The sequence below is a fragment of the Alosa alosa genome, chromosome 11 (assembly GCF_017589495.1).
Source record: "Alosa alosa isolate M-15738 ecotype Scorff River chromosome 11, AALO_Geno_1.1, whole genome shotgun sequence".
Classification (NCBI taxonomy): Eukaryota; Metazoa; Chordata; class Actinopteri; order Clupeiformes; family Clupeidae; genus Alosa; species Alosa alosa.
The window spans coordinates 20,233,629-20,253,852 of NC_063199.1; the positions used below are offsets into that span (position 1 = coordinate 20,233,629).

General features: G+C 44.0%; 1 protein-coding gene across 1 annotated transcript in view; it reads left to right on the top strand.

Moving 5' to 3' along the window:
• Positions 1–19,095, top strand: part of LOC125302785 (coronin-2B-like) — a 19,841-nt gene extending 746 nt beyond the window's left edge. The window contains exons 2-11 of the mRNA XM_048256105.1: positions 6,903–7,103; positions 8,101–8,217; positions 8,440–8,495; positions 11,268–11,415; positions 12,126–12,230; positions 12,952–13,048; positions 15,800–15,912; positions 16,689–16,779; positions 17,335–17,474; positions 17,931–19,095. Of these exons, the coding sequence (XP_048112062.1) occupies positions 6,903–7,103; positions 8,101–8,217; positions 8,440–8,495; positions 11,268–11,415; positions 12,126–12,230; positions 12,952–13,048; positions 15,800–15,912; positions 16,689–16,779; positions 17,335–17,474; positions 17,931–18,062 (1,200 nt within the window). The 3' untranslated portion in view covers positions 18,063–19,095. The remainder of the gene's footprint in view (positions 1–6,902; positions 7,104–8,100; positions 8,218–8,439; positions 8,496–11,267; positions 11,416–12,125; positions 12,231–12,951; positions 13,049–15,799; positions 15,913–16,688; positions 16,780–17,334; positions 17,475–17,930) is intronic.
• Positions 19,096–20,224: the final 1,129 nt, after the last annotated feature.

Below are 20,224 nucleotides of genomic sequence, written 5' to 3' on the forward strand. Positions count from 1 at the left end.
ATGTGTGAGGTTATGGGTTTTAGGTTATAGATGTGTGAGGATATGGGTTTTAGGTTATAGATGTGTGAGGTCATGGGTGTTGGGTTATAGATGTGTGAGGATATGGGTTTTAGGTTATAGATGTGTGAGGTCATGGGTGTTGGGTTATAGATGTGTGAGGTTATGGGTTTTAGGCTATAGATGTGTGAGGTTATGGGTGTTGGGTTATAGATGTGTGAGGATATGGGTGTTGGGTTATAGATGTGTGAGGTTATGGGTGTTGGGTTATAGATGTGTGAGGATATGGGTGTTGGGTTATAGATGTGTGAGGTTATGGGTGTTGGGTTATAGACAGTGTTTGGAATAACGCCGTTTAAAAGAACGGCGTTAGGTAACAACGTTATTTTTTCAGTAACGGGGTAATCTAATTAATTACTTTTCCCGTCGTTACAACGCCGTTAACGTTACTGGACGTTAAATGCGGTGCGTTACTATGCATTGATTGAATAAACTGTGTAATCCGAACGCACCCCTGGCTCACAGCTAGTGAGGAGGTGGGTTAATAACGACGCGCCACACACACACGCACCAGCTAAAATAGAGATTCGACGAAACAACAGAGGTCAGGAGCAATCCGATGAAAAGTTGGCATTTTCAAGGTGGAGATATAAGCACTACTTCAAATTCATTGTGGTCAAAGGCAAGAATGTGCATGTAATGTGTACATTATGTCCAAGAGTGAAGACTTTGTTGACATCCGTTGTAGGCAACTCTAATTTAATGAAGCATCTCAAACACGCATCTAAAGCTAGTGGCCAAAAACACCGATACCTCCACCACAGATGATACCTCGCCATCCACTAGCAAAGAAGGACTCGGAGTCCTCCAAGCAGCAAAAGCTAGATCTTTCTGCCTCACAACAAAAACCTATGACACAGGCTGAAGTCAACCGTATAGGTCTGTCGATGTGCAATATCTTGAAGTATCTATCTATCTATCTATTAAATATCGAAAGTTATGTAGCCTACAAACACCTGTCTATTCTACTCATTTCAACTGCCTGCTCACAAAATCCAAATTCTTTGACATACAGCAACTTTTTTTTAACAGTAACGCAAATAGTTACTTTTCCTGGTAACGAGTTACTATTATCATAGAGTAATTCAGTTACTAACTCAGTTACTTTTTGGAACAAGTAGTAAGTAACTATAACTAATTACTTTTTTAAAGTAACGTTCCCAACACTGGTTATAGATGTGTGAGGTCATGGGTGTTGGGTTATAGATGTGTGAGGTCATGGGTTTTAGGTTATAGATGTGTGAGGTCATGGGTGTTGGGTTATAGATGTGTAAGGTTATGAGTGTTGGGTTATAGATGTGTGAGGTTATGGTTGTTGGGTTATAGATGTGTGAGGTTGCGGCTGTTGGGTTATAGATGTGTGAGGTTATGGGTGTTGGTTTACAATATAGAAGTGTGAGGTTATGGGTGTTGGGTTATAGGTGTTTGAGGATATGGGTGTTGGGTTATAGATGTGTGAGGTTATGGTTGTTGGGTTATAGATGTGTGAGGTTGCGGCTGTTAGGTTATAGATGTGTGAGGTGTTGGATTATAGATGTGTATTATATATGTGTGTGAAGTTGGGTGTTTGGTTATAGATTTATGGTTATGGGTGTTGGGTTATGTGTGAGGTTATGGGTGTTGGATTATAGATGTGTATATATGTGTAGGGTGTTGGGTTATAGATGTGTGAGGTTATGGATGTTGGGGTTGTGTGTTGGGTTATAGATGTGTGAGGTTGTGGCTGTTGGGTTATAGATGTGTGAGGTTGCGGCTGCTGGGTTATAGATGGTTATAGATGTGTGAGGTGTTGAGTTATAGATGTGTATTATAGATGTGTGTGAAGTTGGGTGTTTGGTTATAGATTTATGGTTATGGGTGTTGGGTTATGTATGTATGCGTATAGATGTGTGAGGTTGTGTGTTGGGTTATAGATGTGAATAAATGTGTGAGGATATGGGTGTTTGGTTATAGATGTGTGAGGTTGGGTGTTTAGTGATAAATGTTTATGGTTGCTGTTGGTGGTCATATACTTTTCATTGGCACACTGAAAATAATTCTCCGATAGGTTTTAAAGGGACAAGTACAAAACTGTACACAGTTACTCAAAGTAAAACTACACAGTTGAACAGGTACACAATGGCTTACCTGAAGACTATTTGTAGTCTCAGACTGGTTGGTGTTCAGTTTTCTCTGTAAGTGTTTTCAGGTATGTCTGAGACTTTGAAGACAAGTATATGACCACCAACCACATGCCTGCATGCCTCTTCTGCAAGCAATGGAAGAGATATGAAGAGACATTGAGGTGGGGTCAGATCAAAGGTTGATACTGGTTGTTCAAATAAAAGGTAGGCTAAGATAAATCCTTACGCACCTGTCATGATTAGTTTATGTGTTGATACAGTTAAAATAGAAGGATCAATTATGGCGTTGTTGATCTGAATATGTTTTTTACAGTAAAGTTAACGTTACCAGTTTGCTGCATTTGCGTAAAGGTGTTTGCCACATTGCTTTTTTTCATGGCTCTCACCAAGTCCTACATGCGATGCAAGCAAGTATTACTGATTTGGATTGGCAAGCAAGTATTACTGATTACAGTATGGATTCTCTTTATTACTGCAATGACTTCAGTGTTATATACAGTGCAACCGGAAAGTTTTCAGACCCTTTCTTCTCATCAATCAAAAAACATGTGTTTGGAGTGTTTTGTAAATTTATACAAAATAAAAGACTGAAATATACTATTTGCATAAGTATTCACACCATTGTTATGACGCTTGCAATTGAGCTCTGGTGCATCTTACTTATCAGTTGTCCTTGAGATGCTTCTCCAACTTGATTGGAGTACACCTGTGCCTAAATTAATTCACTGGACATTATTAGGCGGGGCACACATGTAAGGTCTCACAGTTGATGATTTATGTCAAGAGTGAAAACCAAGCCACAAGGTCGAGAGAATTGTCTGTAGACTTGCGAGACAGGGTTGTGTGAAGACACAGATCTGGGAAAGGATACAAGAAAATATTTGCAGCATTGAAATTCCCCAAGAGCACGGTAGCCTCCATCATTCTCAAATGGAAAATATTTTAAACAACAACCAACAGTCTTCCTAGATCTGGCCTCTCAGTGAAACTGATTAATTGGGTACAAAGGACCTTGGTTAGACAGGTAACCAAGGACTCAATGGTCGCTATAAGTGAGATCCAGAGTTCCTTTGTGAAGATGAGAGAAGCTTACAGAAGGACAACCATTTTGAGTTTTGACATAATGAGCAAAAAGTGTGTAGGCAATAGGCAAAAATTGTAAGTTTAGGGTCAAGTTAGGAATAGGGTTAGGGGTAGGAGTCAGTTTGGATGTGGCTGGAACACAAGTCATGTCACGCAAGCTGAACAGATCTGGTAATTCTGTCTATAATAACAGTAAGATGTCCATTTGTGTGTGTGTGTGTGTGTGTGTGTGTGTGTGTGTGTGTGTGTGTGTGTGTGAGTGTGAGAGAGAGCGTCTGATGGGGTAAGCCTGAACAAGCACAGGAAACATCTGGGTCTGAGAGAGGAAATAAGACACAACAAACCAGGAAACACACCTGAATGGTGAATGGGCCTCACAAGACACAATACATGTGTGTCAAAGCAGCTGTTTGTGTGTGTGTGTGTGTGTGTGTGTGTGTGTGTGTGCACGTGTGTGTGTGTATGCGTGTCTGTGTGTGTGTGTGTGTGTCTGTGTTTGGTAAGGTTAGGCACGGATGCTAATACAAAGGAGTGCTCCCCTGGGGCATTACCCATAACACACACACACACACACACACACACACACACACACACACACACCATAACACACATGATTCATAATGGAGATTTACCCATAAAACACATGATTCATAATGAGGAACAAAAGACACACGCTCACTTTAGCCAGGTCTGGGGATTAAACACACACACACACACACACACACACACACACACACACACACACACACACACACACACACAATACACATAATCTCTCATTCTTACTTTTGTCATTCTTATTTTGATTAGGTCTGTATTAGTGCATGTGTGCGTGTGTATTTGTATTGTTTGAGTATGGGCACATGTTTGTGTGTGCAAGTTTGTGTGTGTGTGTGTGTGTGTGCATGTCTGTATGGTTGCATGTGTGTGTGTGCATCTGAGAGCAAGAGACCAAGAGAGAGCAGCATCACACCACATAACCTTACGGCTTCTCTACACCAGTGATCACCAGCCAACCTGCTTCCAGATAGATAGAGACACATACATTATTACATGACATTACAAATACATTACAAGAACACTCAGACAGAACATGGTAACACTCAAGACTGGTGAAGATATAACTGCAGTGATAGTCTGTCAAGCAGAGTTTGTACAGAGAGCTGCCATTAATTATAGTCTACACTCTGGTGCATGTAGATTTCCTGGCTGTCAGTCCCTGACCCCGGGCAGCACATCTGTAATGAGGCTCGTCCAGGTCACTAGTAGCACGTATGTATGTAATGAGGCTCGTCCAGGTCAGTAGCAGCACATCTGTAAGGAGGCTCGTCCAGGTCAGGAGCATATTGCTGAGATCTCTCCCAGCTCCACTGTGCCTGCAGGGCTTCTGCTCTGCTGCTAAATCTGCTCTCTGCTGATGGCAGAAGTAGGTCAGTGTTTCTATTGTTCCAGATTACTGACAAATATGGAATGAATTCAAACAATGTGGCACACAGATCCTCATGCATCAGAGACATACTGACACCATGCATGTTTGTGTTGGGGTTCATGTTAGGATGAGGGCAAGGGCTAGGGCTAAGACCCTCTGCTCTAACAGGGCAAGGTCATTTCTTCCGGGCTTTCTATGAGTTACAGTATTAACAGTGATGATGTCATCACAGATGCCCTACTCCCAGAATACACTGAGAGATGAAAATTATCTTGCGAAAAATTAGGTCAGAGCCCCAACGTCAGAGCAGCGTTTGAGCCGTATGTAGGGCAGCAAGGAGTAATCCAGCTGGCATCCCCCAGTTCTACTGCCCCCACCCCCCCCTCTAGTTCTACACATCTCCTGATGGTTCAGCGCACACGTTTACACTTTTGTCCAAAATGAATTACAATGACATCCATTACATAAACATTAAAATGAACAAGTCATAGAGCCTCAATAAAAAAAATACCAATATTAGTAATAAACTAGGTAGAATTTAACAGAATAATAACAATAACCATATACATAACATATATACACCACGTCTCTGTATGAATTAATTTGTTAGATGCATGGTAAAGAAGATCCCAAAACTATCTACTGTAGAAGGAGCATTAGGTAAATCATTCCATCGACGAGGGATCACTGCATAACAAATAACAAATAACATATACTGTATACACACATACACACATACACATACAGGGCACAGGCAGTGCACACACATACACGCACATGCACACACGCACACACACTCAGGGCACAGGCAGTACACACACATAGGCAGCACAGTACAGCACAGGCAGTACACACACACGTACATACACACACACACACATACACATGCATATACACACACACACACATACACACGCATGCACAAACACTCAGAACACAGGCAGTACACACGCGCACATACACACACACACACACACACACACAGCAGCATGGAGCTCATGAGTAAAGGAAAAGACCTGTAAAAATAGCTGGAGGGTCGGCCAGGGTGGGAGACCGGGTGGGCCAGGAAAGGCTCCCGTCCAGGAAGAGGACAGGCGGTCTGTCGCCTGATGACCTCTCTCAAGGTCATGACCCTGGGGTGACCTCAGGTCGTGGCTCTGTCATAAAGATGCTTTTCTGCCCCGGTGGGTTTGTGTGAGGACAAGGCGGGGTCCAGCGGTGTCTCCCTGGCAGCATGACCCCTGACCTCTTTACACATTGTGTGTCCTCATTAGCACGCTAACGCTAGTGCTCACACAGCAGCTGATCCGCACAAAGGCTCAATCCTTAGCACAGCCGCTAACGACCATCAGCCCACTGAGTACACTCACACACACACAAACACACACACACACACAGTTGATTTATCTTTTTTGGAATGACCAATACTGATTAAAACAACACAACTTGCACACAGCTCACCTGATAATACAAACATTGTGCTAATAGCCACAACCATGATTAAAAAAAACATTAAAGGGATATTCCACCATTTGGGGAATTACATTCATTTTCCACCTCCCCTTGAGTTAAACAATTGATTTTTACCTTTCTCAAGTTCTTCCAGCCGTTCTCTGAGTCTGGCGATACCACTTTTAGAAATAGCACACACTTCAATCACACTGACAACACATTGGATGCACTTAGATATTTACATACGAAGTACAATCATCTCAATATAAAAAAAACTGCGAAGATTGAAGATTAACTGTGTCTGTGTCCTGTGAATTCTGTAACTGGAAGTGTGTATCTTGCCACTCTCCAATAACCCCTTTAAGTCAGTTAGATTTATTTGCCTATTAATCTGCTCATACATTTGTTCTGTTGGTTTCCCAGGATTGACATCCTTGGACGGACATGAAGTTGTGCTAAAAATGAAATCAACTCCTGGCAATCTGCTCACACCCACACTTGTTCCCAGACCTTCACACACACACACACACACACACACAGTGCTGCAGAGTGGGTTCCCAGACCCTCACACACACACACACACACACACACACACACACACACACACACACACACACACACACACACTGCAGAATGGGTTCCCAGACCCTCACACACACACATGCTGTGGAGTGGGTTCCCAGTGCAAGTGTGATTGAGCTGGCTGACAGCAGGTCTGGGGCAGGACAGTGACAATGTGAACTTTTCTGTTGCTCTAGATGTCATGGCGGCCCGTGTACCGGAGCTCTAAGTTCCGGAATGTGTATGGCAAAGTTGGCGGCCGAGAGCAGTGTTTCGATGGGATCCCCGTCACCAGGAGCGTCCACGACAGTCATTTCTGTGCCGTCAACGCCAAGTTCCTGGCCGTCGTGACCGAGAGCGCAGGAGGAGGAGCTTTTGTTGTCATTCCGGTTACCAAGGTAACACTGTTACTGTAGTCACCTGAACCCATCTCTGAATAAGGCTCTCTGTTGTCCTCAGTCCACCTGTAGACACTTCACCCCGTTCTATTGTCAGGATAACAGGGAAGACATTTTAGGGTCTTTTGAGATTTAACTCTGCAGCTGACATCACACTCTCATCAACCCACACTTTTATCACCACACACACACGGATCACCTCCCCCACACACTCATCATCCTTCACACTAATCCCCCCCCCCCCACACACACACACACACACACTCATTACACCACACACACTAATCACCCCAAACACACTCATCACCGCACACATCTCCCCAAACATACATTTATTACCCCACAGGGTTGTATGTTAACCTTTTTGCATCCACACTTCCACACACTCATCATACACTCATCTTATACCGCACACTCATTACCCCACACACTATTAACCTCACCTAATTCCCAACCCCACTCAGTCTCTTAGTCTCACACACCCCCTCGGTCTCTGTACTCAGACATCTGAGGGACAGAAAGGTCTGAGGGCCTCAAAACGCAACATCAGCACCCCTCAGTGGCCACTGGGGCACATTGCAAGCCCTCAAGGTCCTCTAGGTACTTGCCTAAAAGCAAAGTCCTTTTGGGCAAGTCCCTTCACTTCATATTTTGGGCAAGTCCATATTGCAATGCATTTTGGGCACTTATCGGGCATATTTTGGGTAGAAATGCGTGCGCACAAGGCTTCACAACACTAACCTTGCTCCAGCAGCGACACACAACACATGATTGGCACAATACACAACACATGATTGGCACAATATATTCACATTTCGACTTTTTTTGCCGCGAAAGGGGTGGGATATGTGTAGACAACGGCCATAACGGCCATGGTGTTACAAACTAACCCCATGCATTTCTATGGAGGATTTTTTGAGTGCTGCGTCTCAATTAGAAAGTCTCTGCTCAAAGTCTCTAGGTGATAAGAAGCATCTTCTCTTTCTCTCTTTCTCAGGCAGGGCGGATAGACCCAAACTACCCCAAAGTCTGTGGCCATCAGGGCAGTGTTCTGGACATCAAATGGAATCCTTTCATGGACAACATTATAGCCTCATGCTCAGAGGACTGCTCTGTGAGTTTCAGCACACACACACACAAACACACACCGAGGCTGCAGGGGCTACTCTCGGCAATACCCTTGGCCCTGGGCAGCTCTCAAGTGAACAAGATCAGGTTCCTATATAAAATAATTGGGAGAGTTTAGTAACACCACATAGGTTGGTCAGAAATTAAATGGATTTATCTTCTTTGTTGCTTGCTCATTACACATCCCACATTTCTCTGTGCGGGTAAGGTGGTATCAGGGTGGTATCTCTGTAAGTGGGTAGGGTGGTATCAGGTGGTATCTCTGTAAGTGGGTAGGGTGGTATCAGCGTGATATCTCTGTAAGCGGGTAGGGTGGTATCTCTGTAAGCAGGTAGGGTGATATCTCTGTAAGCGGGTAATATGGTAGAATATCTCTACTCTATAAATTGGTGGTGTCATTGGCTGGTTGAGAGCATGTGATGGGATGAATGCTGATTGGGTGAATACTGATTGCTGATTGGGTGATTGCTGATTGGGTGAATGCAGATTGCTGATTGGGTGATTGCTGAGGGTGAATGCAGATTGCTGATTGGGTGAATGCAGATTGCTGATTGGGTGAATACTGATTGCTGATTGGGTGAATGCAGATTGCTGATTGGGTGAATGCAGATTGCTGATTGGGTGAATGCAGATTGCTGATTGGGTGAATGCAGATTGCTGATTGGGTGAATACTGATTGCTGATTGGGTGAATACTGATTGCTGATTGGGTGAATGCAGATTGCTGATTGGGTGAATGCAGATTGCTGATTGGGTGAATGCAGATTGCTGATTGGGTGATTGCTGATTGGGTGAATGCAGATTGCTGATTGGGTGAATACTGATTGCTGATTGGGTGATTGCTGATTGGGTGAATACTGATTGCTGATTGGGTGAATGCAGATTGCTGATTGGGTGAATACTGATTGCTGATTGGGTGAATGCAGATTGCTGATTGGGTGAATACTGATTGCTGATTGGGTGAATGCAGATTGCTGATTGGGTGAATACTGATTGCTGATTGGGTGAATGCAGATTGCTGATTGGGTGAATGCAGATTGCTGATTGGGTGATTGCTGATTGGGTGAATACTGATTGCTGATTGGGTGAATGCAGATTGCTGATTGGGTGAATGCAGATTGCTGATTGGGTGAATACTGATTGCTGATTGGGTGAATGCAGATTGCTGATTGGGTGAATACTGATTGCTGATTGGGTGATTGCTGATTGGGTGAATGCAGATTGCTGATTGGGTGAATGCAGATTGCTGATTGGGTGATTGCTGATTGGGTGATTGCTGATTGGGTGAATGCAGATTGCTGATTGGGTGAATGCAGATTGCTGATTGGGTGATTGCTGATTGGGTGATTGCTGATTGGGTGAATACTGATTGCTGATTGGGTGAATACTGATTGCTGATTGGGTGATTGCTGATTGGGTGAATACTGATTGCTGATTGGGTGAATGCAGATTGCTGATTGGGTGAATACTGATTGCTGATTGGGTGAATACTGATTGCTGATTGGGTGAATACTGATTGCTGATTGGGTGAATGCAGATTGCTGATTGGGTGAATGCAGATTGCTGATTGGGTGAATACTGATTGCTGATTGGGTGAATGCAGATTGCTGATTGGGTGAATGCAGATTGCTGATTGGGTGAATGCAGATTGCTGATTGGGTGATTGCTGATTGGGTGATTGCTGATTGGGTGAATACTGATTGCTGATTGGGTGAATACTGATTGCTGATTGGGTGAATACTGATTGCTGATTGGGTGATTGCTGATTGGGTGAATACTGATTGCTGATTGGGTGATTGCTGATTGGGTGATTGCTGATTGGGTGAATACTGATTGCTGATTGGGTGAATGCAGATTGCTGATTGGGTGAATACTGATTGCTGATTGGGTGAATACTGATTGCTGATTGGGTGATTGCTGATTGGGTGAATACTGATTGCTGATTGGGTGAATACTGATTGCTGATTGGGTGAATGCAGATTGCTGATTGGGTGATTGCTGATTGGGTGAATACTGATTGCTGATTGGGTGAATACTGATTGCTGATTGGGTGAATGCAGATTGCTGATTGGGTGAATGCAGATTGCTGATTGGGTGAATACTGATTGCTGATTGGGTGAATACTGATTGCTGATTGGGTGATTGCTGATTGGGTGATTGCTGATTGGGTGAATGCAGATTGCTGATTGGGTGAATGCAGATTGCTGATTGGGTGATTGCTGATTGGGTGAATGCAGATTGCTGATTGGGTGAATGCAGATTGCTGATTGGGTGAATGCAGATTGCTGATTGGGTGAATGCAGATTGCTGATTGGGTGATTGCTGATTGGGTGAATGCAGATTGCTGATTGGGTGATTGCTGATTGGGTGAATACTGATTGCTGATTGGGTGAATACTGATTGCTGATTGGGTGAATGCAGATTGCTGATTGGGTGAATGCAGATTGCTGATTGGGTGAATACTGATTGCTGATTGGGTGAATACTGATTGCTGATTGGGTGAATACTGACTCCCTTTCACTTCTTCACCTCTACGCCCTATTCTTCAGCCTCCTCTAATTCTTTACTCTTCTCACTCTTCCTGCTCCTCCATTGTACCCATTGTACATTACCTGTGGCTTATGTATAGTGCTTAGGCTGATTGCAAAGTGAACTAATTATCTAAAACAGTTTTCACATGAGAAAGTGTGCCAGAGAGTTGGCAAAATAGTGTAAATAATAGCCACACATGTGTATAGATTTGCTAGGAGTGTGTTGATCATTTGGAAATTGAGTGTAAAGCAGTGAGTTGTGTTTACAGTTCAAGAAAAAGAGTGCTGTGCAGTGGATTGTGCCTACAGTTGTGCAAAGTGTGTGTTACAAAATTGCAAACTGAGAGCAAAGCAGTGTTTGTGCTTTTAGTTTTGCAAACTCAGTGAGTGGTTTTGCTATAAGTATTAATAGTTTTAGAAATTGTGCTATAAGAATCACAGTTGTGTTTAAGCATTCAGAAAAAACTGTAATATCATACACGTTAAATAAAAAAAGGTGATTAAAGACTGACCTCACTGTTATCAAATTCCTCCCAGGAGGCTGATTGCAAGAGTCACAGAGTAAACAGGGTGGTGTTTCTTGGCAACATGAAAAAGTTAGCAACAACAGGCGTCTCGCGATGGAACAGCAGGCAGGTTGCATTGTGGGACCAGGTACTGTAAACTCACTTCCTGTACACTCACTTCCATCACTATTTTATTGTAAACTGACTTCCGTCACTATTTTACTGTTTCATAACCACATGATATAAAGTGAGACCAGGTACTGTACACTCACTTCTATTTCTTGCATCTCAAAAAACTAGAATATCATGGAAAAGTCCATTGCCCTGCACAGACTGAGAGATTAGAGGCTCAGGAAAGTACTGCCAGTGTTTTGACTTAATTAGCTGATTAGAGCTCTTCTCAGGTCTCAACATTTCTGTATTATAAATTATTTATTGTAATATTTTGAGATACTGGATTTTTTATTTCCATGAGCTGTAAACACTAATCATCAAGATTAGAATAATCAAGATTAAAACAAAACAAAAGCTTGAAATATTTTACTTTATGTGTAATGAATCTAGATTATATGTAAGTTTTCTTTTTTAAATAAATTTCGGGGGAAAATGAACTTTTCCATGATATTCTAATTTCTTACTCAATACAGCGCATAGTCTATGATACAGCTCTTGAGGTACAATGTGGTATTACAAGAGAATAATATGGTCCGATAATGGAATAGGGAGTATAATATGGTCCGATAATAGCTGGTTAGCATGCTAATACTAGTGGCATGTAGGCAACAAAGAGCATGGGTATTCTTCACATTATGTCCAAATGGAAAGGGAAATTAATAAATAAAAATACAATTAATGCAGGAGGACCTGTCCATGCCCTTGGTGGAGGAGGAGATTGACGGCCTGTCTGGACTGCTCTTCCCCTTCTACGATCCCGACACACACATGCTCTACCTGGCGGGCAAGGTGCAGTCCATGAGAACTCACTACCCTCACGCCAGCATCCTCTCTAGAAAGCACTCACGCCATCACAACCCTCACGCCATCACAACCCTTATGCCATCGTCCTCTCTAGAAAACCCTCACACCATGACAACCCTCAAACCATCGTCCTCTCTAGAAAGCACTAATGCCATCACAACCCTCACGCCATCACAACCCTCACACCATCGTCCTCTCTAGAAAACCCTCACGCCATCGTCCTCTCTAGAAAACCCCTCACGCCGTCACAACCATCACGCCATCGTACTCTCTAGAAAACCCTCACGCCATCACAACTCTCACACCATTGTCCTCTCTAGAAAGCCATCACAACCCTCATGCCATCACAACCCTCACACCATCGTCCTCTCTAGAAAATCTTCACGCCATCACAACCCTCACGCCATTGTCCTCTCTAGAAAACCTTAATGCCATCACAACAACACAACCCTCACGCCATCATCTCTTTAGACAGGTGTAAATCACAACTCTACCGCCATCATCTCTTTAGACAGGTGTAAATCACAACTCAGAACTCTTCTCACCTGTCCGGCCTGAGAACTCTGGGCCCTGACAACAGGAGCAAAACCAGAATATTAACATGGGGTTTAGGGGTGGGGTTTAGTTCGAGGGCGGGGTTTAGTTTCATATGTTCTGGAGGGTAGGTCACATCCAACTGACACCATTTTTGTGAACTTTTCACCAGGGAGATGGAAACATCAGGTACTATGAAGTCATTCCAGAGAAGCCATACCTGCAGTTTATAATGGAGTTCCACTCACCTGCTCCACAGAAAGGTCTCGGTAAGAACTGCTATTACTATGTGCACTAGTCACACATCTGTATGGTGCTGCCTCTGGTCTGGATGCATTGTAGAGGGTGTGACTATGGTTAGGTAAATGATAATAACGATGACGTGTACTTACTCAGGTATGAGGCCTAAACGTGGACTAGACAATAACGATAACGTGTGATGTCTAAATGTGGACTAGACCAGGGGTCCCCAACCTTTTTTGTACCATGGACCGGTTTAAAAAAATGTTCACGGACTGGCGGGGAGGGGGGCGTTTGGGGTTCCATGTTCCATATGTTGTGCATGCATTACTTGAAAAGAACGAGCTCCAGTTATGTATGAACAGTGAAGGTAACAAACTCTTAACAATGTGAAAAACGTGAACTTTAAGTGAAAATTGAACAATATGAACTATGAACTATGAAAATTGAACAACTTGAAGCTACATCAAGTGTGAACATATGCTTAACAAAATATGGGAACAAAACATGGGAACTAAACGTGCATTACGAATAATCAGTGGGAGCCCTGTGCTTGTTTCCCTGCAACAAGAAGGTTCCATCTGGGGGTGATGGAAGACAGTGACACCCTCAGTGTGTTCGAAATGTCCAGTCGATTGCGCAATTTGGTCTTAGTTGCAGTCATTGCCGAAAACCCGGCCTCGCATAGGTACGTGGTGGGAAATAGTAGCAACGTTTTCTGCGCTTTTACGGCTATCTCTGGATATTCTGCTTTGGTTTTGATCCAAAAACCCGCCAGAGAGGTTTGCTCAAACACACTTTTAAGACCACCGTCATTTGCAATTTCGATCTGCTCTTCCTCCTGCGCTGACATGTTAGGACTATTCGGGATATTGACAAATGGGTTGCGGACCCATTGGTTTGCCGTGGATCTTTTGGAGGATGGGAAGTAACGCTCAAACTCATTTGAAAGCGCAACAAGGTGATCGCGCACCAGCTGCGAGAGAAAGGGCCCTGCCTCAGTCTCTCCCAAAACCCCCACTACTGTTTGGAACATATCAAATACATCCCGGTCCACTCGTCGTCCCCACAAATCAAGCTTGGCTTTAAATGCGGTGACTTTATCTGCCAGTTTAAAGACAGTCGTCATTCTCCCCTGGAGTGACAGGTTGAGGTCATTAAGCAACCCGAATATGTCACACAGGTAAGCGAGTTTTGACACCCAGTCCTCATCACTAAAATGTGCAGCTAACGGTGACTTTTTTTTTTCTGTAAGAAATCTCTGTAGCGGCTCTCGCAACTCAAACACTCTGGCCAGTGACCTGCCCCTTGACAGCCATCTGACCTCTGTGCAAGAGAAAAGGCGTTTGTGCTCTGCATCCATTTCTTCACAGAGCTGCTCAAATAAGCGAGAGTTGAGTGTGTGTGCTTTAATGTTGTTGATCATTTTAACTACATCAGTTAATACCCCATTCAACTCGGGCGACAGTTTTCGGCTAGCCAGCATTTCTCTATGAATGATACAGTGTGTGGGCTCGCAGTCTGGGGCAACATCTCTAACCCTTGCAGTGAAACCGGACAGCCGTCCGGTCATGGCTGCAGCCCCATCAGTGCATACGCCAATACAAAAAGACCAGTCTAATTTTCCAGACACATAACCATCCAAAGCCCGGAACAGTTCTGCAGCTGTGGTGTTCGTTGGAAGTGACGGCACACACAACCTCCTGAACATCCTCCTCAAATATGTACCGGACAAACACCAGCAGCATTGCCTTATTTTCAACACCAGTTGACTCATCAACTTGGATAGCGTACCACGGTGACCCATTCACCCTCTCTAACAACTGTGCCTCAATATCCTCTGACATATCATCAATTCGTCTATGGACAGCGCTTGCAGAAAGCGGTACCTGAGCTATTTTTTTAGCTGCAGCCTCCCCAAGGAGTTCATTGCACATGTCTTTAGCAGCAGGCAGAATGAACTCTTCCCCAATAGTAAACGGCTTCTTAGTTTTAGCAATCCGACTAGCCACTAAGTATGAGGCTTTTAGCGCAGCCACGTTCACCGATGTGGTTGCTTTAAGCACTAGTTTTTGTCCTTCTTGCTCGCGTTTCTTACGCTCAAAGAACTCAAGGGGTTTGTCTTTCAGTGTAGGATGCTTGGACTCTAGATGTCCAATTAGCTTTGATGGTTCCATTGCTTCGTTTGACAACTTATCGCCACATACCACACATAAAGGACTTGGTGCATGCGAGTCACTCTGCGAAACCATATTTTAAATATGACTCGTCATATTTCTTATTGAATGACCCCTTCTTTTTCTTTTAGGTATCTGGCTCACTACCATCATCAGTGGGTCTTTTTTCCCCACTACCCCTTCCAAAGAAATGCTCTAAAGATTGTTGTTTTTTGTTGTTCATTCTAGCAGTTTAGCTAACTTCGTGTGACACTACCGTTCGCGAAGAACTGATCAAGTGAAGTGAGCTGACGCAACGCTTTAGGGAATATGTAGTGTTGAAGGCGGGACAGAGACAGACGTAAGAAAATAGACCTTGCGAAATGCAAACATGCGTGCAATCAAACAACTGCATATAGGCCTATGCCATGTAAAAACGTGACATTATTGTGAATTAAATTGAGTTTATTTGGTTTGCATTTGTTTTGTTTTTTTAAACTCATGTCGTAGGCTACGGCCCGGTGGTTGGGGACCGCTGGACTAGACAATAACGATGTGTAGGCTACTTGTCAGGTGTGATGCCTAAAGGTGGACTAGACAATAACGATGACGTGTACTTGTCAGGTGTGATGCCTAAACGTGGACTAGATGTGGGAGCTTGTGAAGTCTTCCGATTCTACAAGCTGGTAACACTAAAGGGGCTGGTGGAGACTATCTCAATGATTGTACCACGCAGGGTAAGGTCATATTACGCAGGGTCACTGCGTTTCTGATCGCCAAAATAGGGGCCTTTGTTATCTTACTACTGGAGCGGAAGAGCATTAATTACTAAGCTAAAGTCAATCACACCACAAATTGCCTCCAAAAACATTTCAGGGTGTTATACAAGCTAGGACTGCCACTGGTTGAGTGTGAACAAGAGCATAGCCTATGATTGACAGAAGGTAGGTACGCAACTTACGAAAGCAGTTAAAATTGTTGTAAGTTGTGTCTTTCAACATTGTGAGAGAGGGTGTGCAAGCTGGGCAGCAGCACTTCCATTAAGCAGTTGCAATTTGCACAATTTTTAAAAGCAGCACTGAGGTGCCGTGTTTGTGAACTTGAAGGCATCTTTCAGTAAGACAAAGCAATGATCTGCTGTCTGTAAGAAATGCCTGGTACAGTGTCTGGGATAGGCGTCTAATAGACTAGATTATGCTAATCTAATGTTTCACATAACATCATTAATTAAATAATAAATAAAAGGGGAAGGTATCAATAACAGTGCCCATAGAAACATTTGAACTGCAGTAACGCACAAGTAATGTAACACACTACTTTCCATAAAGAGTAAAGAAGTAATGTAAGGAATTACATTTTTTTACAGTAGCAAGTGTGTAATACATTACTTTTTTGAGTAACAAACCCTAACACTGGTGCAGACACACAGGTACACACAGGCCTGTGCAGGCAGACACAGACACAGACACACACACATAGGCTTGTGTAGACACCCAGTGTTGTGTGCCAACAGTCGGAGGCGTACCAGGAGGACCTTTACCCCATGACAGCAGGACCAGAACCAGCACTCTCAGCAGACGAGTGGCTAAGAGGGGTCAACCGAGGTATGAGTCCTCACCAAAAACACCACCTCTCCTCACACACACACACCTCTACTCCTCACACACACACCTCCTCTACACCTCACACACACCCCTTCTACTTCTCTCACACACACCTCCTCTACTCCTCACAAACACCTCCTCTACTAACACACACACACACACCCTCTTCTCCTAAGACACACACACACACACACTTCTACTCCTCACACACACACACCTCTGCTCCGCAAACACACCTCCTCTACTCCTCACACACACACACCCTCCACTCCTCACACACACCTAAACTATTACGCATAAACCTCCTCTATTCCACAACCTCTTCTCATCATACACTTTCTCTTCTCCCTCACTCTACACACCTCCTGTACTAACACACACACATACACTTACACACACCTCTTCTTATCATACACTTTCTCATCTCCCTCACTCTACACACCTCCTGTACTCTGTTGAAGATTGTGAATGTGTGTATGTTCATTCACATGTGCATTTGTGTGTATGTGTGTGTGTGTGTGTGTGTGTGTGTGTGTGTGTGTGCTATCCCAACAGGACCAGTTCTGATGTCCCTGAAAGCCAGCTACAAGCCACCAGGCCAAAAGGCCACCCGGGCCTCCAGACAGGGGAGGAGGCCGGGGCCCGTGCACAGCATCGACCTGCTGGAGAACGTCCCGCCAAAGACCCACAGCGAGGTGTGTGTGTGTGTGTGTGAGCCTCACACCAACACAGTATCAAATAAACACAATATTGACCGAAGAATACAATTTCTGTTGAAAATATTTTGTGGACACCCTTCAACGAACTCTTGGTGTATATTCCAACATAATACTAGGACTCAACAAATGTCTCGACTCGACTGTAGAAGAGTGTAACACTATAAAAAAATAAAAAAAATTAAACTATTTTTTTTATCGTAGAGCCTGTTAATCTGTGGCATGACACGCACATTCCTCTAGGAACTTGTGATTGTAAACTGATAAAGCAAAAAGACACAACTTGGGAGATTAGCTTAAGCTAACTGTTGAATGACATAGTGACATAGGATTTCAGTTTACAGTACATTACATACATAGAAGTTGCAAGTTACATTAACATTCTCATGCTTGTGCTATGCGTGTGTGTGTGTGTGTGTGTCTCCATGTACATAGCTCCTGAGGATGTTCTTCAGACAGGAGGATGAGTTGAGGCAGATGAGAGAGGATCTGGTGCAGAAGGACCAGAGGATCCAACAGCTGGAACTGGAGCTGAAGAACCTGAAAAACAACAACTCCTGCTCATGACCCCTCACCATCACCCTCCGACCCCCCGACCCCAACCCTCTCAGGAGCCTGACACTCATAAAGCACTTCAGCATAGACGCCTCACTGTCGACCCTAACGAGATCCTAACTGTCGATCCTAACGCCCCCTCGAACTTAATCTCCCTCAAACTTCCTAACGAGTTTCACCCCCTCAAATTTACTCTCCCTTAAAGGAGAATTCCGGCGATTTTGCACATAGATCTGTTTCTCAAGGTCACAGTTAAAATTATGCCCCCAGAGTATAGCACTGTAGCTGCCTGCTACTATAGCTGTTGGCTGCAGCAACTCGAGCTAGGTAGCACCGTTTTTGTTGTTTTATTTTGTATGGACAGTACTCGGTGACCTCGAGAAACGGTGATCTATGTGGGGAAAAAAATCTGTTTTCCATTAAACTAAATAAAAGCTCCTCTCCTCTCATAAAACTACTCTTGCCCTCTTAAATTTAACAACTGTACGTCCCCTCACATTTATTTTCCTTCAAACTACTCTTTCTCACTCTCTGATGAGTGAGATGTCTGATAAGAGGACATGGAGACATTACTCTCAGCTCTCTCATAGGACATGGAGACATTACTCTCAGAAACTGGAGAGATTACTCTTAGGTCTCATCGGAGGACATGGAGACATTACTCTCAGGTCTGATGGGACATATGAGATTCGAGGACATGGAGACATCACTCTGCCATGGTGGGTTACTGCTGTCAATCTCTTGCCCAAATCTGCCACCTCTTCTGTAGGACATTTATGTGACATTTTTAGCATGGGGCGATATCTGTTCCTTGTATTTCAGTTATTCACTCCTTATTATGAGCTCATGTTCAATGCGGTGTTCCTACATCCCAAAACAGCAGTAATCTGTGCAGTGTAGTCCTACACCTTCTCAGCCATCTACAGGAGGTAGACACCCCACCCCCAATGCTGACACTGTTAAATATATGTACTGTAAATACCTTCAAACTCTTGAAAATAATCTGTTTGCTTATAAATACCGTTTGCTTATGTTGACTATAAAATTGACCACTTCTACATTATGCAAGTGATTGAAGCAGGTGACCATCAGTATCTCTTATGTGTTCATTCAGGTTGAACTTTTTCTACTATCAGCTGATATGGTTTCAATGGCCATGCTCTCATGTGATGCTCTCTGACAGGTCTGTGATGACCTAGGGTTAGGCTGACTGGTCATCTCTCCTGTGATAACCTATGGTTAGGGTTAGACTCTGATGGGTCAATCTTCTGTGATAACCTATATAGGGTTAGACTCTGACTGGTTATCTCTGGTGACAGGAAGGGAAGCTGGGCACCTGATCCCACATCCTACTTGCCCCTCTGTGCCGCAGACCCTGAAGTGCTGGCTGAGGTGAACAAGGCAGTCACTGAAGTCACTGAATGCACAACTCTTTAAATAAAACCATGGCACGGATTCCCTGCACATGGCTTTGCTCGTTAAGTGTGCCATACCCTGGCCATTTTTCAGTGTTGTGCAGCAACACAGCCACTTGACCACTAGATGGAGCACTTCCTCAACAGCTGGGGAGTTCTTGCTGTGCTTCATCAGCTGGGGGAGACATTCTTGATGGGACGGCCAAATCACAGAGCATCCTCTCAATCTACTGCAGTCTGTCGCCATGCTAGCGACGCCCAGTAGAAAACAGCATCCGTGCCCATCCCGTGTCCAGAGAGGGATGGGGTGCCCACTGTACCATTACACGACAGCAGGGCACCACGGTGCTCATCTCTCCCGTTACACGACAGCAGGGCACCATGGTAGTGCTCATCTCTCAGGGCGTTTTTCGACCGGCCAGAAAACGCCTTGTTCGAACCGTTCAGAATTCTTTGTTATCTAGTGAACGAGCCAACATTTCCACCAGGTTTGAACCGAACCAAGGGTGTGTCATCAACAATGGGTGTCTCATGCAAAACAAAAGTTAATGACATGCATTAACAGGAGAATGATACGAACAAAGATGACAGAAATTAGCTGTTTAAAATGCTAGTTACCATTAGTGCTAATTGGCTAGTTTTGTTTACTCATGGCAACAGTTGACATGGATGGAAAGCTCTTAAGCCTTCTCCGCTCCTGCACACAGAAAAAAGAGACTATTTTCTGGTTCAAGCTCTGAACCACAGTGCCACGTTCCG